The 25,840-nt window shown below is 43.7% G+C and overlaps 1 protein-coding gene across 2 annotated transcripts; it reads right to left on the bottom strand.

The window, feature by feature from the left end:
- Positions 1-1,302: 1,302 nt before the first annotated feature.
- KPNA7 (karyopherin subunit alpha 7) lies at positions 1,303-25,710 on the bottom strand. 2 transcript variants are annotated; one of them, XM_069486061.1, is made up of 11 exons: positions 25,667-25,710; positions 22,856-22,944; positions 20,764-20,898; positions 14,652-14,734; positions 13,965-14,233; positions 12,546-12,628; positions 10,776-11,039; positions 9,127-9,360; positions 7,437-7,619; positions 3,897-4,043; positions 1,303-1,447 (listed from the first exon to the last, which is right to left on the bottom strand). In XM_069486061.1, exons 2-11 carry the CDS (start codon positions 22,919-22,921, stop codon positions 1,322-1,324), a joined length of 1,590 nt encoding a protein of 529 aa, XP_069342162.1. In that variant the 5' UTR covers positions 22,922-22,944; positions 25,667-25,710; the 3' UTR covers positions 1,303-1,321. The 2 variants fall into 2 exon arrangements, with proteins under 2 accessions (XP_069342162.1, XP_069342163.1); XM_069486062.1 differs by having other exon boundaries at positions 13,977-14,233.
- Positions 25,711-25,840: the final 130 nt, after the last annotated feature.

Genomic DNA, 25,840 nt, shown 5'->3' with positions numbered 1-25,840 from the left:
TAAGTGGGAATGAGTGTTGCTCTGATGCAAAACTAGGAATAAGAGGTTAAGTGCCTCTGCACTGTTTGATTGACAGTCCTTCCCCTCTTCAGAGGGAAGACCAGATTTCCAACTATCCTGCCACAGGCTTTATTAGTTAGATGGCAAATCTTAATTTGAGTATTTCAAAAGTCCTTCCCCATCCTCTGGCCTGCTTAAAGTAGCAGAGGTGAGCTTTCTGAACACGATTGTCTTTTGTGACTGTGTCTGCACTCTTGCCTCTGTCACGGAGAACTCAGGGCACAGATTAAGCCACAAACCACTGAATCCTTCATGATCACATCCGAACAGGTAGTTTAGCTCTTTACCTACATTTTCTGTGCAAATGATAAAGCTCTTTCCAAAAAATGAAACACCTAAGTAACTTGCAGAGAAGAGAGGGACACTGGTGGATTACCTCCCTAGACCAGGGGCCAGCAAACATTTTTTGTAAATAACCAGAGAGTAAATATTTTTTGTAAATAACCAGAGAATAAATATTTTAAGCAGCCTCAAAGGCCATCTGGTCTCTGTCGACACAGTTCTGTCACTGTAGCATGAAATGCTATGATCTAGAACTACATAAACAAATTGTCGTGGCTGTGTTCCAATAAAACTTTATTTACAAAACAGGCATTTGGCCCACAGGGCATAGCTGTCTGACCACTGGCTAGACTAGTAGCTTTCAAAGTGTGGTCCCTGGATCTGCAACATCAGCATCACCTGGGAACTCCTTAGAAATGTAAGTTCTCAGGCTCTACTCTAAACCTGCTGAATCAGCACCCGTGGGGGTGGGCCCAACAATATGTGGTCTAACAAGCCCTCCAGGAATTTAGGTGCACACTCAAGCCCGAGAACCACTGCCCTAAACTATAGATGATTGCTTAAATTAAAAAAAAAAAAAAAACAATCACACTTGATCTAGGAAGGAAGAGAGATTTTGAGTTTCTAGGAAAGGTCATCATCTTAGATCTCGGTCATGGTGTCACAATACTAATTGTCAGAGGAAAGAAAGCCAAGCCATCACACTGTCCCTGTGGTACCAAGAACCAGTGACACTGTATCTACAAGTCAAAGTTTGTCCAGGCAGCTACAAACCCCTCTACTCTGTTTTGAAGTTCTTACTTTAAGATCTTCAAAGGTAATCACTGAGCCAAATGTTCCTAAGAGACGAATTTCCACATGGTTTTGAGATGCAAGTGGTTTAACTGAATTCTAGATAAAGGTGAAAGTGTTGAACATTTTATTAAGTTTTAAAAGCTTTACATTTGTGACACACTAAGATATAGGAGTGCTCAAGAAGTTATCCTTGAGTGTTTGGTGGTGGTTGTAGAAGTCGTGGAGCTTTGCTAGTTTTTTGTGACGCACTTACAATTTCATTATCTTGGTCCAGCAGTTGGTCCAGTAAAATTATGCCCTCATCTTCTTCCTTTGGGGGAGAACAGACTGTTATACCTCCAGACTGTCAGTGTGTTACTGCTACACATCTGATTCCTTAACATCTTCTATGGATTAGAATTTGCTTTAAGTCAGCCTTGAGGCTCCCTCAGAGGAGATTGAAGGGAGCGCTGAAATATTTCTCAGAATGGACCTTAAATGTTATGTAAAATATACATAACAAAATCTACTATCTTAACCACATTTCAGCAGACATTTACGTACATTAAGTACAGCATTGTGCAACAATCACCACCACTCGTCTCTAGAAATTTTTCATCTTGCAAAACTGAAACTATATCTATTAAACAACAACTCCCCATTCCCCTCCACCCAGAGCCTGGCAACCACCATTCCACTTTTTCTCTATGAGTTCAGCTATTCTAGGTACCACATGTAAGTGGAATCATATAATATTTGTCCTTTTGTGATTGCCTTATTTTTAAATGCAGCTTTGATATACACAGAACACGATCCTTACAATGAGTAAGGATGTAATGGGTATAGCTGTTCCTTCTAGATCAGAAGTCTTTAACCTGGAGCTCTTGGATGAGACCCAGGGATCTAACCCCCTTTTAAGGGATGAGTCTCCTATGTATGGTTTTCAAAGAACCGTTAACCCAGAAAATACTCACTGTCCTGTGTCTTTTCTGCTTTGGAGAACATCTTCTTGTTCCCAAATCAAGATTAACTGCCTCCAGTTAGCCACAACCACCAAGCGGGTCATATTGATCATATAGTCCTGGATTTTGCTGATAATTCAAGTTTGACATCTAACAGAAGTGTCACTCACTCTGCAGGCTCCTAGCCCCATATTTAGCTGGCCATTTAATAACTGTGAACTTGCCTTCCTCATATGAAAAGTGCAATGCAAATGCAAATTTAAGCCACAATGAGATACCACTTCAAACCCATTAGGATGGCTGTTACCGAAAAAACAGAAAAACAAGTGTGGCAAGACTATGGAGAAACTGGAACCCTCACACACTGTTGGTGAGAATGCAAAATGGTACATCTACTATGGAAAACAGTATAGCGGGGTTCTTCAAAAATTAAAAATAGAATTACCATATGATTCAGCAATTCTACTTCTGGGTATATAGTCAAAAGAATTGGAAGCAGGGACTCTAACAGACATCTGCACACACGTGTTCATCGCAACATTATTCACAATAGCCAAATGGTAGAAGCAACCCAGGTGTCTATAGATGAATGAACGGATAAATAAAATGTGGCCTATACATTGAATGGAATATTATTCAGCCTTAAAAAGGAATGAAGTTCTGACACATGCTATAACATGGATGAACCTTGAAGACAAGCTAAGTGGATATGTGTCAATCACAAAAGGGCAAATACTGTATGATTTCACTTACAAGGTCCTTAGAGTAGTCAAAGTCATAGAGACAGAAGGTAGATGGTGGTTACCGAGGGCTGGAGGGAAGGGGTGATGGGGAATTAGTGTGGAGTTGCATTCGGGAGGATGAAAATGTTCTGAAGATGGGTGACAGTAATGACTTCACAGCAACGTCAACATGCTTAATACCACTGAACTATTTATACTTAAATAGCTAAAGTGGTAAAATTTTATATAATGTATATTTTACCAAAAAAAAAAAGTTTAAAAAAATGTCTAATATAGGCCAAGTGCGGTGGCTCACGCCTGCAATCCCAGCACTCTGGGAGGCAGAGGCAGGAGGATCACTTGAGGCCAGGAGTTCCAGACCAGCCTGGGCAACATAGTAAGACCCCATCTCTAAAAAGAAAAAAAGGAAAATTAGCCAGGTGTGGTGGTGTGCACCTGTAGTCCAAGCTACTTGGGAGGCTGAGGCAGAAGGATCACTTGAGTACGGGAGTTCAAGGCTGCAATGAGCAATGATCACATCACTGCACTCCAGCCTGAGCCACAGAGTGAGACCCTGTCTCCAAAAAAAAAAAAAAAATTCTAATGCTATCTGATTATTATTTTCTGTTCCTGCAGAAATCTTAGAGAAGTTTTTTATAGAGTTCATTCCTAAACACTATATTCTGGAAAGAGACAAAATTCAGTAAGTAGCAAAATGGTTTTACAAAAGCTGGGCCTGCTGTCTTTGCTGTTTGCATTCTTGGGTAAGAAGTCACTTTAGTGTCATACCCAATTCTTCCCCAAACCCCTCCCAAAAAAGGAGGCCAGTAAAGTGGAGTTTTAAGCCAGAGACAGCAGGACAAGCTCCCATGGGACTAGAACAGCTCGCAGGTACCCGGAAGCTGATGCTCAAAGGCGGCCCATACACCACGGACAGGGGAGCCCCTCGGAGCTAAGGTCAGAGGGCGTGGCAGGAGAGAGGCAGGCCTGCTCGCTTGTCTGCCCTAGGCAGCAGCACAGGCCCTGAAGGGTGACCATCCACTGAATTAGCCCACCAGGCCACACAGGCACTCCTTCACGCTCTGAAGTCACTTACCTCGCCAAAGTGTTTCTCGATGATATTTAGGGCAGTCTGGCCAATCTGATAGTTCTCATGAAGTTGTAAAGCCTCAATTCTATCAATCCCACCGAGTTCTTCTATCAGAAGACACAGGTTTTCCTTCTCAGATAGTTTCTCTGCTGCCTGTGAGCAAGTTCAAGAGGACATGAGACCCCCGACAGGAGCCCTTAGGAGGTAGAACCTCTGCCAGCCCTAAAGGGAGCGTCCCTCGGTGGAATCAGACCAAAGGCTACCGTTCCAGCAGGGGCAGTGCAGTTTCACTTTTCCCAAACTGATTGAAAACTACACGATCTTCCTCCCATTTCAGAGATTTATGACATATAGATACATATGATAAATATATATGCATATATGTTTCTATAAAATATAACTATTTTATATTTATAAATTTTTATATATTATAAAATTTTATTTTTATAAATACATATTGTACAAAAAGCAATATTTTTGGACTATCAGCTTATAAGGGATGGATTATTTTGCTAAATATAGTACCACCTGCAAATACATCACTATCATTATTCAGGAGATATCCCTCTCTAATTAACGGAAATTGTTTTAAATATAATTTGAAAGAATATTCAAGTAATGCTAGGCAAATGTAGGTGTTCCGGCCCTGCACTACCTGGAAAGCCTTATGAGATAAGACAAGAGATCTTCAGTCTCAGAAGCCACACTGTGGCAAACAGTGAAGTCCCTGGGAACAAATACCACTAGTGGGTTTAATTCAACACCGGTCATTGGCTTGCCATCCAGGACTGTTCATTCACTCAAATGTTTGTGCAAATGCTGTGGGCGAGGCATGCAGAACCTAAGATACAGATGAAATCTGGAGAAGGTCTCTTCATAAGTAAATAATTGTTATAGTATTAAAAATCCGATATTGTGAACGCTGTTTTAAATTATAGAAGATAGATAGGGAAGGCTTGGAAGGTATCACAGATTCTTAATGAATAGTACTTTGCCAGGAGAGGATAACAGCATTCCCAAAAGAAGGAACAAGGACAAAGGTTTGAAGGAATACAAATGTTGCCTATTACTCAAAGAGTGGGTAGTTCAGCTAAACAGCACATTTGGGGGAAGTGGAGAGAGAAAGTATTATACTTGATGTCATATCCTGAAGAGCTCTGTTATTTTGTGAACAGTGATTTTAAAAAATGTCCTATACATCAAATTAAACATGACTTAAGCCGCATGGTTTAGCTAATGAGAGTTGGAGCTGTATATCTAAGCCTTGAAACCCTCTAGTCCTATTTGTGGGTCCAAAATGAATTATTGGCTTGGCAAAGAAACTGAGGCAGGAACCAAAGTCCTAGGTCAGCCTCAGAATGACAACTGGGCAGTAGGGGGCAACCCAGGGCAGCTGGAGCCCCGGAGAAGGATTTTGAATCTTGTCAGGACAGCAGACAGCCCAAAAGTGACTTCACAGGACCTCAGTGGCACTCTGCTGCCCACCTGGGGCTTCCAGCTACCCCACCTGGACCCCGATAACTGGCCCCCTGGCCCTCTGTGGATATAGGGGCTTCACGCATTCATGGGATCTGCCCAGTCTCTCCCAAGACAACAACCCAAGGGTTGAGTTCAAAAGAAGCAGATGAAGCCATATTTCTGTAGCCCGTAAGTGTGCCTTCGCAAGCTTGTCACGTCCAACTTTGTCTACTAGCTGCCGAATCTCTGCTCTTTCTCTGGGCAATTGGCTCAAAGTCTCAGGGTATAATCGGGCTGGGTTTCAAATCTGGTCTCCACTCAGGCCAGTCCTTTCCGAGACAGTTCTGTGAAAAGGATTATTTAAGGTAGGCTTTGAAAAGGAGCTCCCTGGTGTTCCTTTGAAGTTTTTTGAACAGTTGCCTATGAAAGCACTTTAACCAAATGAACATAGCCAGCCTCCGAGTCGGCCGTGATGGTCACCGACTGCCCTTGTGTGGCTCCCCCTCATATAGCGTAGGGCCAACCTGTGTGACCAACACGATGTTACTGAATGACAGAGTGTATGTGACCTCCAAGATCAGGTCATAAAGGACATTGCGGCTTTCACCTTGCTTTTAGGTGACCTGTCGCATAGGAAGCCAGCTGCCATGAGGTGAAGACACAGAAGCAGCCCCACAGAGAGGTCCTCGTGGCAAAAGGGACTTGCCAACCATCAAGGAAGCCACCTTGGAAGCTGATCCTTCAGCTCCTGTCAAGCCATCAGATGATGGCAGCCCTCGGTGACACCTTGACTGCACTTCACTTGACCCTGAGCCAGAGCCATCCAGCTAAGCCGGCCCCAGATTCCTAACTCCAGAAACTACGCGTGATGCTAAGTGTTTGTTTTAAGCTTCTAAGGATAATCTGTCGCACATCAACATAGAATATAACCAGCACACTGGTTTCACTTCGCTTTATTTTGTAACTAAGACTTTTCTAGAATTCTAGTAAAATGCTTTGTCATCCATTTCCCCAGCCATACAGCTGAACAGAGGAGCTTCAGAGCCACCCCTCACGACCTATCCCTGCTAATCTCTTGCTGTTCCTCCAAGAATATCCTGTGTTTTGGCCTAAACCACGTGCCTCCCTGGCTTTTTCTTCCTCCTTCAAATCTATTGGTTTCTCCGCCTCACTCAGAATAAGTCAAAGTTCTCACAGACTCTGTGATCTGGCCCCTGGCTGCCTTAAGCTCCATCTCTCAGCATTTTCTATCCCTCTTCTCTGTTCTGGCCATACCTACTTCATTGCTATTCTTTTTGTTTGTTTGTTTGTTTGTTTTATTTTGAGACAAGGTCTCACTCTGTCACCCTGCAGTGGCGTCATCATAGCTAACTGCAACCTAAAACTCCTGGGCTCAAGCAATCCTCCTGCCTCAGCCTCCCAAGTAGCTGGGACTACAGGCATGTGCCACCACACCTGGCTAATTTTTCTATTTTTTTTTTTTTTGTAGAGAAAAGATCTCGATTTTGCTCAGGCTGGTCTCAAACTTCTGGCCTCAAGGAAGTTTCCTACCTTGGCCTCCCAGAGTGCTGGGATTACAGGCATGAGCCACCACAACCACCCTATTCTTTTTGCCTAGAATGATCCTCCCCAGAGATTCACAAGACTCACTTCTTTCAGATCTTGGCTTAAATGTTCCTCCTCAGAGAAGCTTCTCCTGGCTACTGCATATGTAAGACAGCTACACCCCACCCCGGAACTATTAGTGGCTTCCCCTTTATCTGATTGACTTTATCCCTAACTCCCTAGCTGGTGTGTGTCTCCTCTCTTCCCTCCATATATGAAGCTCCATTAGAGCAAGGACTTTGCACTGTCTTCACGTGAACATCCCAAAAAGTGCCTGGCACAAAGACATTCATTTGAGAAAATGAAAACGACGGTCCTTCTTTGAGATGCTGCTTTGTGTGTTTATCCTCAGGAAGCGTGGACAGGGGGAGGGTGGGGAGAACGGGAAGGAAAGAGAATCCAACTTGGGTTTTAAGAACCAAATTAAATGTCTTCATCACATTGGACACTGCTGTTCACAAACCATTGTTCAGAAGAGCTCACCTGGAGAATATAAGCGAAGATGTCGAGGATGATGAGAACAATTTTAACATCTGGGACAGTGAGCAGATTCACCAGTGGCTCCAAGACTCCAGAGTGGACGAGCTGGATCAACTGGTCCAAGTTGGCCCCAGTTGTGAAGTTAGCCACCGTCCAGACAGCCTCTTTCTGGACTTTAAATTCTCCCTGCATAACAAGAACATTTACATTCTCTACAGATCCTGAAAAATCTATCTACAGGGATACCAACTTGGTTCACTCTCTAGGGAGGCTGGTGACAGCCAGGACCGTGCACGCAATTTACACAGAACGCCTTGGCAACCTGCCTCTAGTGCTTGATCAGAAGATGGCGTCTCTGAGAAGCTAAGAAGCAGGCAGGCAGACTCAAATGGGGTCTTGGAGGTTCTAAGGTCAAATAGACTCATTTCCCTATGTCAGGCTATGGGGAAAAAATAGAACATAAACCAGTCCAGGTAATCTGCATAGACTAGGAATTACGCTTGGAGTTTTAGATGACAGTGCCTATGCCTACATTTCTAATCTTTCTGACCCACTAAAACTCTGGACAAGAAGCTATAAGGCTGGCACACAGATGTGATCTAGGGGTCTGCACCAGTCCAGAGGGGACAAAGGAGGACACTGAAATATCACACAATGAATCTGTTGCATTTATAAAGGGCACTTGGCCCAGGCACGGGAGTGATTTATCACACATCCTTCATCTCCCGGCAGGGCTTATTCCCATTTCATGGTTGGGGAAAACTATGACTTCAGTGTAAAAACTAAAAAAACAAAACCTAAGGCTCCCAGCAAGTTATAGTTCAAAAGGCACAGTTTGAAATATGAATATTCTTTGATTCATAACTGGATGTATATTATTAGAATATGCACAGACTCCCAATAGAATGCAGGATGGGAAGTGTCAAGCAGGTCAGAAGATGCCATGGTTTGGGCTACACACCTGGCCTTTTCCTCTTGCCTGGCTTTTCATACCTGAGGCACACCTGGGCACCCACCATCCAACCTGAGGACAGGGGCACCTCCAGCAGCTTCCCCTCCCCACATTACCCCACCCATGTCCCTAGGCTCAGCCCCAGGTAACCACTCCTGATTGTGGATGGTTTAAAAGGCTCATTCATTAAAAGGTGGCAAAAGGAAACGCTGATGATAGTAACTGCTCCTGGGGAGGCAGAAGGGGAGTCAGGAGGATATAGAAGCTTTATTGTATTTCTACTTTTATATGTGGATTTTCTGTTTATGTTACCACTTTAATCAAGTTATACGCAGAAAAGGCCACTTTTCTCTAGCATATGACATCACCATAGCCTGATGTGTTTTTCCTCCTAAAACAAAACCTCCACCCTCTTTTGGCAGGTAGAGAGTAGATGGCACATTCTTTGAACACCACTTAGAAATGAGCCAATATTACTGGCTCAAGAGTTTTCTGGATGTTTGAGCCATGGGAGTCATCTTTTTATTGAACAATGCTCGTTGAGTTTTCCAAATCTATAATGGGTTCTTCAGAATGAAATGCCCTTCCTTTTTTCAGGCAGAGCTAGGAATCTCATGTTTCATAGCTCTGTTGTGATCTCAATTAATTTGCTTCTTAGCCTATGTCTGAATGCCTGCAGGAGTTCAACCCAACGCCATTGGAAAGCAGCCTTTTGTTAAGGACGCCGAGGGTGCCACTTACATTTTTCAGTAAAGCCACCAAGGGAGGTAGGATGTCGTGAGCGATCAGCTGCTGGATGTGCTGGCGGGGCCCCGCAGCCACGTTGCTCAGGGCCCAGGCCGCCTCCTTCTGGATGGCAGGCTTGGCATGCCTCAGGAGCTGGGGTAGCACCTTCAGCACGCCTGCATCGATGGCCATCTGGGTCTGCTGATCTGTTCCTGTGACAATGTTCCCCACGGTGCGGAGAGAGGGGGTCTGGAAGGACAAGGAGAGAAGTCTAAGTGTTGCAAATCTATCCCAGGAGAAGGCAACAATCACACCAAATTCTGTGCCCTCCCCAACCTTAGATGCCCTATGCCGATGGTTCTCTGCAAGCCTGGGAACGATTATGTCCCTGATCCTTATTAATTCAACGCATCCATGCCTGTTTTTACATAGTTTAAAGCTAATTTGCCAGCTTCCAATAGTTCTGGCTCAAGAAGGACAGAGGTCAAAGGAATACCATTATCAAGAATTACTGTTGTCCTTTTCGTAGGCTTATCAACTGGGGAGAAATACTAAATTGATTAGTGTTTAAATGGATTAGTGTTTATCACGTGATGATTTCTACTAACTTTATATTTTGCACCATTGTTGAGCTTCTGGTGCACATTTAATTGGAGCTAATGAGATCCCAATCGCATTTCTTGGTGTAGTCGCAAACCCCTTCGTAGTAACTCAAGGTTCCCAGGATGGGTCTATCTTTGGGCTCAAGATGATACTTGTCCTAGGAGGGCTGACTGGATCCATTTGGGTTTCTCTGCACTGTAGTGGCAGCCCCAGGGAAGTCCATCAACAGTTCTAGAGTGTTCCTAGCCTATTAGGCTACTTACCTTCTACTCAAGTGAGGAAGGAAGTGGAACTACAGGCCAATCGCAGCCTCGCCAGGAGGCTCCACTAGGCCCAGAACCCAGGGTTGCTGCTTTTCTTACTCTCTTCACTCTCTCTATCCCCCTAGCTCTAGCCCCAAACCAATCTTGACATCTGTGAAATACTCTGCTAATCTCAGAACAGATGATCACTAAGGCTGCACAACGTACAACATGAGGCATAGAAACCAAGGGAGGCAGAGTGCAGGTATCTTAAATATAATATACCCACATTCCAAAGCAATGTGTTATGTGGGTGACACATGTGGAATAATCTAGCAAAGCATTGACAGTGGTTTTCCTAGTTTTCACCTCTATCTAAGGTAGTCTAAGAGAACAAACTGGGGAGAGGACAAGAGGGAATTTTCTTTTATACTTGGGTATGAAATTTGAATGTGATGAGCTCTGTGCACATCTGCAACGTATGCACACACACATCCCATAAGCCAACTTGTCAAAGACTACGTGCACAGACCACTAGAAGGAAAGGATGTAAGCCTAGTTCCCTGGGTGGCGGGATGATAGGCAATTGCACTTGCTGCTTTTCTGTATTTTTTTAGTTAACAGGTTAAGAAAAACAGGTTCCTTAAGACCCACTAGGATTTCAAATCAAAATAGATTCAAGTATTTGGTTAGAGAGTGCAAAGACAAGGGATATGCAGATGACAAGCTTTGTTCCAGAAGACCTGGGGTCAAGGGAACAGAACTTGCTCAAGTGCATGTGACTCACAGACTCTAATCTGAAGGACCCATGACATTTACCAAGACACTGAGTTCCGAGCTGGTCATGAGCTCTACCAGCCTGGGCAGGACTCCAGTGTTGACGACTTGGCCAATGCGCTCGTTGCAGCCGTCGGTGAGGTAGGACAGGGCCCAGCAGGTGTCCGACAGAATCTCCCTGTCTTGTTGCTGCAGGAGGTAGAAGAGGACGGGCAGCATTTGCTGCACCGCCTTCTCGCAAGGGTATGGGTTCTTGTTTCGGCACAGGTTGGACAAGGTCCACGTGATGTTCCGCAGAAACGCGATCTGTAACAAAAGGACTGCTTCCAGCATCAGGTGTAAAGGAGAGAAAATGCAAACGGCAGCATGCTCGCTCTTACCGTCTCTGATCAATATTATTGATCAGCATGAACCAAAGCTTTTGAGCTTCAAATAGAAACTTGTTCTAGGTAGTGAAGTGTATTAGGGACACAAGGAATGAGATTTCTATCCCACATTCAAGTGTTAGATGCAGATTCCTTTGTGTGCTCGAAAAATGTCCTTCCCCACTGTATTCAATGGGTGACCTAATTTATCTTTCATTGACAAAAAGATCAAGCGGGAGTTAGTTGGTCTTCCCACCAGTCTATAATTCTACCGGCATCGTCAGCACCATATTCTGATCTTCTATTCGAGGACCAGTCTTCCTATCCTACCTCTGGATTCAAAAGTTTGGTGACTCGATAAAGCTTCCCAAATGGTTCAAGCCACTGGTTTCTGCCCCTACTTCTTTGTAGTTAGTGGTGGCAGTCAGCTCCTTCCAGGTCACCAAACTCAGCAGCTGCTTCTCAGCCCTGAAGTTATCGTCCCTCCCAGTTGTGTTTAGTAGTCAGCCATTCCCTTCTGAAAAAGTCCTTCTTGGCATCGTAACACTGAATCTGGTTGTCTGTTGCCAAATGGGCTGTTTCTTCTCAGTCTTCTTGGCAGGCTCTGCCTGACTTCTGAACATTAGAACCCCCAGGACTCGGTCCCCGGCCCTCCTCCCACTCTAGGTCAGGGGTTGGCAAACTTTTTCAGTGAAGGGCCAGATAAGTAAACAGTTTCAGCCTTGCAACTACTCAACTCTGCCCTGGTAGTGGTGGTCAAGTTGACCTGATCCAGCTGGATGGTATACACACATGCATCGTGTAGAATGGCACATCTGTTGTAATCGTGTCTCTGACTCGCCTCAACATCTGCAACTAAAGCTCTGATCCCTTGTTCTCTCCATCCTCCCCCTTTCTCTAGGATGACAGCCACCTCAACAACCTAACCTGCAACCTGGGAGCGTCCTTCCTTCTTACTGTCTCTCTTTCATGTCTAGCTCAGTGACATCCCAGCCCCATCTGCTTCACCATCTTTCTCTGCCATCTTTTTACCACAGGCAGCCAGCAGGGGCCTTCTGAAAGATCAGGCCACTAACACCCAGTCTTGCCCGTTTCTTACTGCACCAAAGGCTTCCCATGGCCACCAGGCTGAGTCTAAATCCTTTGCCCTTCTTGCCACTTTACTCTGCTCTCTCCTCGCAAATGCCCTTGGTCATGGCTGGCTTACTTTAATGGACTTCTTCCAATGCCTCCACAAAGAAATATTGATGCCCACTGCCCCTTAAGGACAAATGTGGGTCAATCTTTACCCAGAATGATACTCCGTCCTCAGCCTTGTTTTTAAGTGCTGTCACAGGGGCCAGGCAGCAGCCACACGACCTAGCATTGATGTGGAAGTATTTCTCCCAATTTCTTGACCTTGGGAATGTGTTTACCTAGCTGGGTTTTCTCATTTGAAGACACTCACTGGTATGGTTGACGAAATCAGGGCCAGCAGATGTGGGATGGCATTGCTCGAGATAACGATGTCTCTGAACTCTGGGCCGTCACCTACAAATAGATCAGAACATGACATGCAAAGAGAGAACAAAGAGAATCTGAAGTGTCTAATTTCTTTTAAAAAAGTCTGTGCAAAGGGCAAGAGACTGAAACTCGTTCCCGGATTTGGCAAGTAGACAGTACAGCCATGTACTAGATTCTGGGTCTTCAAGGTGTCTGCTGGGTGGGCAGTCCTGACATGACACACAGGCACCACTGCACCAATTGCTATAAGTAGAGGCTATGGACACAAAGGAGCCAGCCAACTTGGCCTGGTGGCCCATACGCTGGTGGCATTTCACAGTACAGTTCTCAGGAAGACAAAGGCTAGTGCAGACCAAGTTGTCTTCCCAGAAGACTTTGGCACAGGGCAGTAACTTTCCAATGTGGCTCAGAACAAAGGCCTGGGGATCAATAGGTGCTGGCAGTTAGCCATCTGCTACTTTGGCTAGGAGACCAACTTTAGACCCTGGAAGTCTCAGTTCATGTTCAACCATCAAGGCAAGGCATAAGTCACATCGTATCACCCAGTCTTGCCTGTTCCTTACTGCAGCAAGCAAAATGAGAGACAATGTCTCTGTAATAGGTGCTTTCCTTCTGCAAGCATTTTTAAAAGCAGTTATTGTATATTCTGTTTGCTAATTCCAATACCTGAAGTCCTTGAGGGGCTTTGTTTCTGCTGACTCAGTCATGGTGGGTTGTTGCTTCTCTGAACTTGAAATTGCTAATATTTATTTGGCTGATCTTAATTTGTCAAAATCCTGAAGGTCCCAACTGAGTTTTCCCCAGAGAGCCATAGGATTTATGCCAGCCAGGAATCTGGGGGCTTCCAACCCTATAGCACTAACTTTTTAGCTGGTGCTTTCTCAGACCATGCAGAGAATACAGCATGAAGCCCCAAATCCATAAAGGGGGTCTTGTGTTTTCAGGGAATACTTTTTAGCCCAAGCTGAGGAGATCTTTTTTTTGTATGTTTCCTTCTGAGCCTTTTAGGCCCCTAGGTTAGGTAAGGATCTGTCATAAACCCCCATGCTGCATGGGCCAAAGACTTGTCTTTTGTTTCTGAAGCCACAAAGCCCTGAGGCTGTAGGACCCCGGGATTGGCAGAGGTCTCCAGGTAGCCTGTACCTTTAGGATCCCCTGGATCATCTGGTTTCAGCTTCAATGGTTTGCCTCTGAACTTGGCTTTGGATTTTGAAATAGGTTGTTGTACCTTTCCCAGCACTACTAGATATTTATCCTGGGAGGGTTTCCAGAATATCGAGTGTACCATACCACCCAAAGAACTCTCACAGTGCGCTGCATGCCTGGCCCATTGTTTCTTAGCTCCCCTGGGGGAGAGTCTCACCAGCTATATTACCAAGAGCCCACACTGCCTGTTCACACACAGTCACACTGGGGGAAGACAGGAGCTCAACCAAGGGCTGGATAGCGCCCCCTTCCACGACGGCTCGAGTCTGCTCTGAAGTCCCTGAAGCAATGTTGGTCAGAGCCCAGGCTGCTTCGAACTGCAAGCAGGGGTAACGTGATGACTTCAGAAACTCCACCAGCCTGGGAATGAGCCCAGCTTCAACAACCAATTTTAGAGGGGGGTTCCTTTCCCGGGATAGCATTTTCCTATGCAATGAAAGAAGAGGGGAAAGGTCATGTGAGGGATATATTAAGAACCTTCTTTATAGATGGTCCTGGCATTCCTAACTACCAGATGAGGCAAACCAGAGCTACTTAATATCCCAGAGTTCAGCCTATAGCATTTTTCACTGATAAAGCAATATCTTCCCCCTTAGATATTATCTACAAGCTGAAATTCTTGTAGAGGCCAATGTAAATTAAGCAATTCATCTCTGACAACACATTGCATCTTTTAAATTGCCTTCAAGGACGGTGTAGAATAGCAATTTAGTCTCACTTTTGGATGGAATAGCCTTTTCCTGTATTTTATAGGCATTTTGCCAATGCCAAGAAACCAAATAGGCCACTGGAGCTCATTTCTAGCTAGGAAACTGTAAACAGTAGAAGTCTGTTTTGGAGATACCTGGCTGCCTGGGTGGCCTGGAAACAGAGGACTGGATCGGAGCTATTCACACCTTTGATTATTTCACCCAGAGTGAGGCTGACCTGTAAGGAGAGACACATTCAGGTCAGATTCTCTGCCAAAACGAATCGTAAACATCACCTAGTCTAGTCCTTCGTCTGATTAAAACAGGCTGGCTTGAACAGGGTGCACCACCATGCATACTGTTCTAGATTAGGGGAGGGAAGAACATTTGGGGATCCATAGGTCTCACAGATCTGTGAAACATTCTTCATGCTTAGGGGAGAAATAATTCCTATCATCGCTTTGGTCCCCAGCACCTTTTTTTTAATCCCATGCAGTGAGAACATGCTTGAGGGTATCAGAAAAAAATGGCAGAATATGGACCTCCAAAAATTCTCTCCTCTATAAAATTGATGAGAAAACTGACAAAAATTGTCAGAATCAACCTTTTCAGAACTATAGAAATTGACTAAAGCTTTGTAGCAATTTATTCAATCCAGGAAGTGTTTATACAGGAAAAACAGCTGAATCCTAGTAAGAAGAGTAAGAGCTTTGCAGCATTTTGACTTGCCCTGTTCCCAGCCACTCTCAGCTCCAGGATAGTCTTGAAAAGCAACAGTCCACAATCACTGTGAAGAACCAATAGCCCAGAAGAGGCAGAATGGGTAGGTGGTCCTCTAAAGCTTCATTCCCAGAGAATTATTAGTTGACCTGTCTAGTTGATGAAGACCCCACTTGTAAGACTCTATTTTATTTGATTTAGAGCTCACTCAATGTGAAAAGTCTTTTCTCTAAGAACGTTTGTTGAAAACAATTAGAAGGAAGTTGTTTAATATCACAGCTACCTGAGAGGTTGGATAACAGCTGAGACAAACAATAAGCCAACCAAAAAACTTAAAGGGAAAAGCTGGGGAATGAGATGTTAATTAGGGCTTTGAAAACTCTGACATAGGCCATGTGCATGTATAGGGCTATGCGCACGCTCAAAAATACTGAGAGGACCCTGAGCTCTTACCTCTGACTGACCTTGAGGCTCTGTGCAAAGAGAAAGTAAAGCCAACTGCCTGAGTGTTGAGAAGGCATGCCCCAACATACACATAGAGCTTCTTGGCAAAAAATTGGCTGGTTTTTTTTCCCCTTTTGTTTCAAATGTTAAAGTAAATCTCTGTCCAATCATTAGCTTACCACTAATGCAAACTGTGCAGAGACTTAGTGGCCACACATGACAAAAAATATAGATTTTACATAATTAGTTCAGAAATCACTAAACAAATACCACCACCCAGCAACAACAACAAACTTTGGGGCAAGGGAGAATATGATATCCAGAGTTGTCACACTGTATTATTTTAAATGACCAGTTTTCAATGAAGAAATTATGAGACATGCAAAGAAATAAGTATGACATACACACATATACATGGGAAAAAAGGAATCATTAGAAATGGCCTCTAAGGCCCACATGTTGGACTTACTAGACAAAGACTTTAAATATGTTCAAAGAATTATAGGAAATCATGACTAAAGAACTAAAGGAAAGTATAAGAATGATGTCTCACCAAATGGAGACTATCAATGAAGAGATAGAAATTATTACTAGGAGCCAGATAGAAATTCTGGAATTGGAGAGTACAATAACTGAAATGAATAATTCACTAAAGGGGCTGAAAAGCATATTTGAGCAGAAAGAATGAAGAATCAGTGAAGTTGAAGATTGGTCAACTGAAGTTATCCAGTATGAGGAAGATGAAGGTAAAAAAAATACTGCAGATGAAAATTAACAGATCTTTAGAGATTTGTAGGACACCATCAAGCATACCAACATATGCATAATAGGAAGGAAAGGAGAGAGAAAAAGGGGCAGAAAGTATATTTGAATAATGGCCAAAAATATCCCCAAATTTAATGGAAGAATTAATCTACACATCTTAGCAGCTCTATGAACTCCAAATAGGATAAATCCCAAGAAATCCACACCTAGACACATCATAAACTGTTGAAAGCCAAAAACATAGAATCAAAAACATTGAAACCAGCAAAAAGAAGCAACTCATGTACAAGGCTTCAATAAAATTAACAGCTGATTTTCATCAGAAAGCATCAAGGCCAAAAAGCAGTGGGGCGCTACATTGAAAATCATGAAAAAAAGGCGGTGGGGGGGGGAAGATTATTCAAAATCCTTGGGGGAGAAAAAGACTGTCAACCAAGAATTTTACATGCAGTAAACTATCATGATAAAATGAAGGTGGTATTAAGACATTCCCAGATAAACAAAGAGAATCCATCATTAGATACAGTGAAGGGAGTCCTTCAAGTACTAGAAAGTAGACAATGACTCAAATCCACATGGAGAAATAAAGAACACCAGTAATTATAACTATATAGGTAAATATAAAAGACAGTATAAATGTTTTTTAAATTATAATTCTTTATCCTGATTTAAAAGACAACTGCATAAAGCAATGATTATACATCTATGTAGAAGAACACACAAAGATGTAACTTGTAGAGCAACAAGAATGAAAGTGGGGGAGAATAAAGCTATATAGGAGCAAAGTTTTGTATACTATTAAAATTTAGTAATACTTCAAACTAGATTGCTATATGTTAGTTATCCCCAGGGCAAATACTAAGAAAAATTTTTAAGTGGTAAAAAACATGACAAGGAGATTAAAATACTAAACTAGAAAATATCTATTTAGCATAAATAATGAAGGAATAGAGGAACAAAAAAGACTAGAAAACATATCTAAAACAAATAACAAATGGCAGACATAAACTCTACTTTATCAGTAAGTACATTAAATGTAAGTGGCTTAAACAGTACCAATAAAAGGCAGAGATTGGTAGAATAGATTTAAAAAATGATACAACTATGAGCTATCCACAAGAAACAAACTTCAAATTAAAAGAAAAAATAGTTTGAAAGTAAAATGATTGAAAACAAAATGCAATGCAAACAGTAACCGAAATACAGCTGGAGTAGGTAACTAATATTGGAAAAAATAAGCATTAAGACAAAAGCTGTTACTAGAGATAAAGGACATTTATAACAACAAAAAGGTCAATCCATCCATCAAAAAGATAGAGCAATTATAAACAATGTATGCACCTAACAAAACCTCAAAATACATGTAGCAAAAACTGAGAGAATTAAAGAAATAGAGAATTCAACAGTAACAGTTGGAGACCTCAAACCCCACACTCAATAATGGACAGAACAACTAGACAGAATATCAACAAGGAAATAAAAGACTTGAACAACACTATACATCAACCAGACTAAACAGACATCTACACCAAACAACAGAAGAATACACATTCTTTTCAAGAACACATGGAATATTCTCCTAATGCCTGTGGGACATAAAACATATATAAATGTAAGAGGACTAAAATTATGAAAAATATGTTCTCCAACCACAATGGAATGAAATGAGAAACCAACAGCAGAAGACAATTTGGGAAATTCACAAACATGAGGAAATTAAACACCACACTCCTACATAATCAATGGGTCAAAGAATAAATCACAAGGGAAATTAGAAAATAGTTTACAATGAATGAAACTCTTCCAAAACACAACATACCAAAATTAATGGGATGCAGCTAATGCATGGCTTTGTAGGTAGCTATAAATGTGTATGGTATAAAAGATAGATCTCAAAAACATAACCTAAATTTACAGCTTTCAAAACTAGAAAAATAAGAGCAGATTAAGCCCAAAGCAAGCATAAGAAATGATAGAGGCTAGAAACAGAATGAAAAAATAAAGGAAAAAAAAGTGAAACAAAATCTGCATAAAAAGATCACCAGACAGGGCCGGGCACGGTGGCTCATGCCTGTAATCCTAGCACTCTGGGAGGCCAAGGTGGGAGGATCGCTTGAGCTCAGGAGTTTGAGCCCAGCCTGAGCAAGAGCCAAACTCCATCTGCACGAAAAACAGAAACCAAGCATGGTGGTGCAGACCTGTGGTCCCAGCTACTCAGGAGGCTAAGGCAGGAGGATCGCTTGAGCCCAAGAGTTTAAGGCTGCAGTGAGCTATGACACCACCGCACTCCAGCCCAGGCAACAGAACAAGACCCTGTCTAAAAAAATAAATAAAAAACCTTATCCTCTTACCCTTCAGAGGGTCAGAAGTTCATAATACATTTCACTGGTCTAAAGTCAAGGTGCTAACAGAGTTGGTTCCTCCTGTAGGATCTCAGAGGAGAATCATTTCCTTGCCCTTTTCAACATCTAGTGGGGTCACCTATATTCCTTGGCTTCTGGCCCCTTCTCTATCTTCAAAGCACATCACACTAATCACACTAACTTCTGCTTTCATGTCACTTTCTGCTCTGATCCCTCCATCATCCTTCCTATAAGAACCATTGTTATCATGGCAGGCCCACCCAGATAACCCAAGATAATCTCCCCATCTCAAAATCCTTAACTTAATCACATCTCCAAAGTCCCTTTGATCATAAGGTAACATTCACAGGTTCTGGGGATTAAGAGACATTTAGGGGGCCATTTTTCAGCCTACTACAAAGAGTTATACAAAATTAGCATATAATCCAGCAATTCTACTCCTAGCTATAGACCCAATGGAACTGAAAACATGTCCTCACAGAAACTTACACACAAATGTTAACAGCATTAATCATAACAGCCCCAAAGTGGAAACAATCCAAACATACACCATCTAATGACTTAGACAAACAAAATGTGGTCTATCCATACAATGGAATATAATTCAGCCAGACAGAATTCAAGTACGGATACATGCTACAACATGGTTGAACCTTGAAGACATCAGGCTGAGTGAATGAAGCTAGGTCATATGTTGTATGATTCCATTTATATAAAATATCTAGAATAGATTAATCCAGAGAGACAGAAAGTAAATTAGTATTTGCCAGAGACTGCTTAAGGGGTGTGGGGGTTTCTATATGAGGTGATAACTATGTTCTGGAATTAGCTAGTGGTGATGGTTGTACAATCCTTGTGAATATACTGGAAACCACTGATTATATACTTTAAAGGGATGAATTTTAAGGTATGTGAATTATATCTTAATTTTCTTTAGGCTTTTTAACATATCTTTTTATTTTCTTTTTCTGTGTTTTGCTGAACTGCATTATGAATGTTAACTTCCAATTTACCTTCCAGTTAATTCTCTCTTTAGCTATGTCTATTTTATTGTTGACCCATCTATTGAGTTTTAAAATGGTTATTTAAATTTTAATTTCTATAAATTATATGTCTCTTTTAAGATTTGCTTGGTAATTTTTTTTATTTCAGCATATTATGGGAGATATCTTAATTTTTTTAAAAAAACATGCTAATATAGGATAAAAAGGAAAACAACTTTTCTTGTTTTCATTTTTTGTTTCATACCTTCCTCTGGTGGTAGGAATCCTAGGGACTAATCTAGAAAAATAAAGCTAATCAGAGTTATGGTTCAGATTCCTATGGCAATCCAGAGAACGATGGTACCCATTGCATCTGATGGATGACAACACATCACCAGAGGCACCTGGCAAAATGGGACCAATCTTTGCCCTCTGAGAGCCTGGCAGGTTGGAAAGGATAAACGTGGATAGTTAAGGTAAGAAATACACAGCACTGTATTCTAAAAGACATGTAGATACAAAATCATTGAAGTTCTAAGAAGGAAAACTTCCCAGTCAGGGCGAGCAGGATTCACAGAAACAGGACTGGCCTTGAAGTCATCCCGGGATTTGCATTTAGTGGGGCTAGGCTAGATGGAGAGGAGAAGACCTCGCATGGCCAGGGACTAGATGCCTCTACTGAGAAACAACCTCCACCAACCCTCATCCCCTGAGTTCCCAGGCCTAGAGGTACCAAGCGAATTTTCAATTAGAAGTAGCATCTTCTCCATCCCCTGCTTACAGCACAAATCCCACCGAGTCGAGGCCGTAAGTGTAAGGACCCTTAGTCTTTTGATGAAGGCAGTTTAGCTCAAACTATTATCTCTTCCCCCTTCTATTTAAAGACCCCAAATCATAGTTTGCAAGTTCTGAACCTATTAAACATCTTCAAGGCAGAGAAACTTGCTAAGGATGTATCTTGCACACAACTGCTTTAAATGCTACATACTGACCGGCATCTCTTTGGCGGGTTTTTCAGAAGCTGGGTCAGGGCAGGAATCGATGATATTTCTTCTCTTTAAAGTCTGCTCATCTTTCCTGGCCTTCCGGAGCTCCAGGCTGACCGCCATCCGCTGTTGCCGTCTCATCTAAAGAGGAAAAGAAAAGAATTGGAGCATTTAGAGCCAGGAGCCGGGATGTCACCACGTTTAGTCTTTTGAATGTGTTTCAAAGCATCTGGTTTCATTTTTACAGATGCGATAGTCTGGAAGGTTCAGATCACACAGTTAGTCCTCTCAGCTCTGCTCACCTCCTCTGCTGTGACTGCGCCACAGCTAGAAACTGATTCAATCTTCCTCCCAAAGTAAAGGAAGGCCAGGCGCATCCTTGATGGGCCGGGATTCTCTGCTGCAAGGACATCTTAGCAAAGCATCCTGTGGCCCTGAGTCTGAGCTCATCTCCACAGATGCTGATCAGCTACTGGAGGGTACACTGCTTCCCGGATGGGCCTGGGCCTTCAAGTGGTGGCTAGACAGGTGGCACTGGGGACCACTGGAGGACCGCCGATGCCCTGACCATTGCCACTGTTAGTGAAATCAATCTGTGGGCCATTTAAGCCTTGATCCACAAATTTTACTAGAATAGACTGAGGGAGATTAAAAATTTTTTTCAAAACTCTCCTTATATCAATTGACAACTCAGACTTTTAGAGATCGGGATCTCACATGTTGCTCAGGCTGGAGTGCAGTGGCGTCATCATAGCTCACTGCAACCTCAACTCCCAGGCTCAAACGATCCTCCTGCCTCAGCCTCCTGAGTAGCTGGGACCACAGGCATGCACCTACAACCTGGCTAACTTTTTTTTTTTTTTTTAGAGACAGTGTCTTGCTATGTTGCCCAGGCTGGTCTCAAACTCCTGGCCTTAAGTGATCCTCCTGCCTCAGCCTTCCAGGGTGCTAGGATTACGGGCATGAGCCACCACGTCCAGCCCCATAGACTTCATAGTATTGAGAATCCTCAGGAAATGACCTAAACTTTCTGGATAGATGAGTTTAGATTGAAGACTTTTAAGTAATAATTATAAAGAAGTCACGATTAGGTGACTTAAACAAGCTGTTTACTTGTTGCTTGGAAAAAGGGTCATGATGGTGTTCTATGGCAGGGTAGGGACACCTTCAAGGCCTGCTGACCCAGTTGTACTATTGCCCATCTCTAAGTGGGCCCTCCCCTTGGTGAGTTTTGTACCTTTGGCTTCTCCCTTCTCATCTGATGGCCCTTCCTGCTGCTGTCCACATACGGGGTTCAATTTCTTTGTTCTAATTGGTTTTCTTTAATCTGCGGTAGTCTTAGAAGCCAGACAGCCACACCTGTTGGAACAGGTAAGAGTGATCTGGCTCCTGATGATGTCCCAGCCAGGCTGCTGTGACCATGTGCTTCTTTCATCCTAAACTGCCTTTCAGATTCCCAAGGTGTAGCCAAACTTATATGCTATGTCTGTCAAGATACATAAATGTAGGGCACAGAGCTAGAGCCAGAAAATTATACAACCAGAGAAGCTGAATGATACTTAGAATCTACACACAGCACAGACTCCCTGTCCCCGGCTCTCGTGCTCATCTCGGCTTCTCAGATCCGAGTCCTATTTTGCAGGGCACACTTGTTGGCCATATCTGTGTGCCGACATTTTAGCTCCTAGGGAAGCCTCCCTTACGTGAGCAGCTGCAATTAAGCATCTGTGTACCTGGGCCTTGGGGCTGCTGGCCAGCCCCTTGGAGGAAGAGAGCTTTGTTTTATAGATGAAGAAACTGGAGCTCTGAGATTAAGTAGCCGCAAGATCCCACTGAAACTTTGAGTCCACAGTTGTGTGGCTCCTAAATCCACGAGCTTCTGTTCTCCCCACCCTTAATGTTTTATGATGAAAGTTTCAAACATGGAGAAAAGTTAAGAGAATGATTCAGTGAACACCCATGCACCTACCTAAAGGAATGTTCTGCTTTATGTGTTTTATCACCCCACCCACCCCCCTCCACCCCATTTTTGATGCATTTCAGCCACGTGTACACCGCACTGGTCCCTGACAGAGCGAGGCAGTAGCTTCATACTCACAGATGCGTCTTTGCCTCGGTACTTGAATTTTCTCAGCCTCTCTTCTGGAACATCTAAGGTAGGCATGTTGACTGCAGGAAGTCAATCACCTGCAAGTTAGACATTTACAAAGAGATTTTCAGTGCCCAGCATGTGGGTTACTATGTTAAAGGTGTCTTTGGGCTCTAAGCCTTTAAAGGGCTCACGGCGGGGCAGAAAGCAGGCCCAGGAAGTTAGCTTCCACAGCAGCTCAGCAGGCCCTGAGCACTGTGGGAGTGCCGACAGGAACAGCCCTGCATGTAGGAGTAAAGGAAACTTATTTATTTTTGAGACGGGGTCTGGCTCTGTCACCAGGGCTAGAGGGCCGTGCTGTCAGCCTAGCTCACTGCAACCTCAAACTCCTGGGCTCAAGCGATCCTCCTGCCTCTGCCTCCTGAGTAGGTGGGACTATAGATGTGCACCACCACGCCCAGCTAATTTTTTGTTTCTATTTTTAGTTGCCTGGCTAAGTTTTTCTATTTTTAGTAGAGACAGGGTTTCGCCCTTGCTCAGGCTGGTCTCGAACTCTTGACCTCAAGTGATCCTCCAGCCTCGGCCTCCCAGAGTGCTAGGATTACAGGCGTGAGCCACCGTACCCGGCCAAAGGAACATTTTAAAGGCCATTTGGCTTGGACTGGGCCTTCAAGGGCTGGGTTAGGCTAGTTGGCATGTACGCAAGCCTTTCCCATGGCAGTGCCCAAGGAGTTCTGTACTGTGTGCTGTGGTGAGCAGCCCAGACAGGAGACAACCCCAGCACATTGGCTCAGACAGTCTCGAGCATGACCCACTCTAACCCTCTGGAAGGCTGCCCTCACCCAGTCCAGGCCACCCTTGTCTTTTGCCCATGCTACTGCAGCTGCCTCCCTGTTTTCCCCATTGCCTTATTCCAATCTGTTCTCTGCAGAGGCCGTGTGATTTTTAAAGGAAAAAATCTGATCACATACCTCCCCCCACTGCTTACAAATTCTCTCCTGCTGGGCACAGTGGCACACGCCTGTAGTCCCAGTGACTTGGGAGGATCGCTTGAACCCAGGGGGTTGAGACCAGACTGGGCAACATACCAAGACCCCATCTTTACAAAAAAGATAAAACAAACTCTCTCCTGGCTACCCACTGAGCTTAGAAGAAAATTCAGACTCCCTATGCTGCCTTTGTAAGCTGGCCTCAGTCCACCTCATCGCTAACAACTCTTTCCTTGATCATCACGCTCTAGACCCTTGGCTTTGTTATCAGGTAGTTCTAAGCTCATCCCTACTTGAGGCCTTTGGACAAGCTGCTCCTCCTGGGTTCTCTGCATAGGTGGCTCCTACTCATTCAGTCTCAGCTCAAACACCACCTCTGAAAGCCTTCCCTCTCTAAAATCTCAGTATCTTCCCAATCAGCCCATTTCATTTTCTTCTCAGCCGTAACCACTACCTGATATTTTCTTGTTTGTCCACCTTCCTCCCTCTACTCCCAATGACAGTGGGACCATGTGTCTCGGGTATACGTGCTCAGCTCCATCACAATCCATGGCATACAGTAGGTACTCAAATATTTGTTGAAGGAGGGTGGTGGGTGATAGGGTAGCAATGGGAGTTGGCCCGCAATCAGAGAAGGATATTCAAATCAGGTTGAGTTTGAACTTTCTACAAGGCATTAGGGAATGTTTCTTTTCTTTTCTTTTTTTTTTTTTTTTTTTTTGAGACAGAGTCTCACTCTGTTGCCAGGGCTAGAGTGCTGTGGCGTCAGCCTAGCTCACAGCAACTTCAAACTCCTGGGCTCAAGCAATCCTCCTGCCCCAGCCTCCCAAGTAGGTAGGACTACAGGCATGTGCCACCATGCCCGGCTAATTTTTTCTATATATATTTTTAGTTGTCCAGCTAATCTCTTTCTATTTTTAGTAGAGACGGGGTCTCACTCTTGCTCAGGCTGGTCTCAAACTCCTGACCTCAAGTGATCCACCTGCCTTGGCCTCCCAGAGTGCTAGGATTACAGGCGTGAGCCACTGCGCCTGGCTGGGAATGTTTCTTATAGGTGTGCAGTGAATATCCATCTGTTTCTGAGCATACAAGATGGTCCAGACCACATTATAGAAGAGAGAAAACCGGGCCAGGCACAGTGGCTCAAGCCTATACTCCCAGCACTTTGTGAGGCTGAGGTGGGAGGATTGCCTGAGGCCAGGAGTTCAAGACCAGCCTTGAACTGGTCTTGAATGGGGCAACATAGTGAGGCCCAGTCTCTACAAAAAAATGAATAAATTAGCCAGGTGTGGTGGCACACACCTGTAGTCCCACCTACTCTGGAGGCTAAGATGGGAGGATCACTTGAACCTAGGTGTTTGAGGTTGCAGTGAACTATGATCATGCCGCTGCACTCTAGCCTGGGCAGCAGAGCAAGAGTGTCTCAAAACAAAAAAAGAAAAGAAAAGATAAGTAGATAAATAAGGCCAATAGACTCTAGTCTTGAGCAGATAATAGCTGAAATAATTTTGGTACATATGAATTTGGAAGCGATAGTGTAGACAACTGGCAGAATTTCATAAGTGAGTTTAAAGCCAAGATTGACGTCATAAGAGAAAGATCAGAAAGAGGATTGAGTCTTGGTGATGCTCACATTAGGGCCCAAGAGGAGGAAGAACCAGCAACGGACCAAGAGAAAGAAGGGACTTTGAGAAAGAACAACAGAATGATAGTGTCAGGGGCACCACCAGTAACAGTAGCAACCAGTCGGCCCCAGCGAGACAGGAGCTGCAGGAAAGCATGTCAGCTGTCGCCCACATGATCTCTCTGGACTTCATCATGGTGGCTTTACCTGCTTTAGAGCCTGGGTCTCCTCGGGAGCTTGGGCAAGAGTAGCCTACTCCTAGTCTGCAAATCTGAGATTGGGAAATGCAAATTACTTCCTGGAATTGACCAGTTCCCCTCCTCCATGTCAGAGGTGGAGAGGTGGAGAGTGGCGCATGGTTTGAACATTAACAAAGCTCGC

Source organism: Eulemur rufifrons, chromosome 14 (genome assembly GCF_041146395.1).
Source record: "Eulemur rufifrons isolate Redbay chromosome 14, OSU_ERuf_1, whole genome shotgun sequence".
NCBI lineage: Eukaryota > Metazoa > Chordata > Mammalia > Primates > Lemuridae > Eulemur > Eulemur rufifrons.
This window is presented reverse-complemented; position numbering and strand designations above follow the sequence as displayed.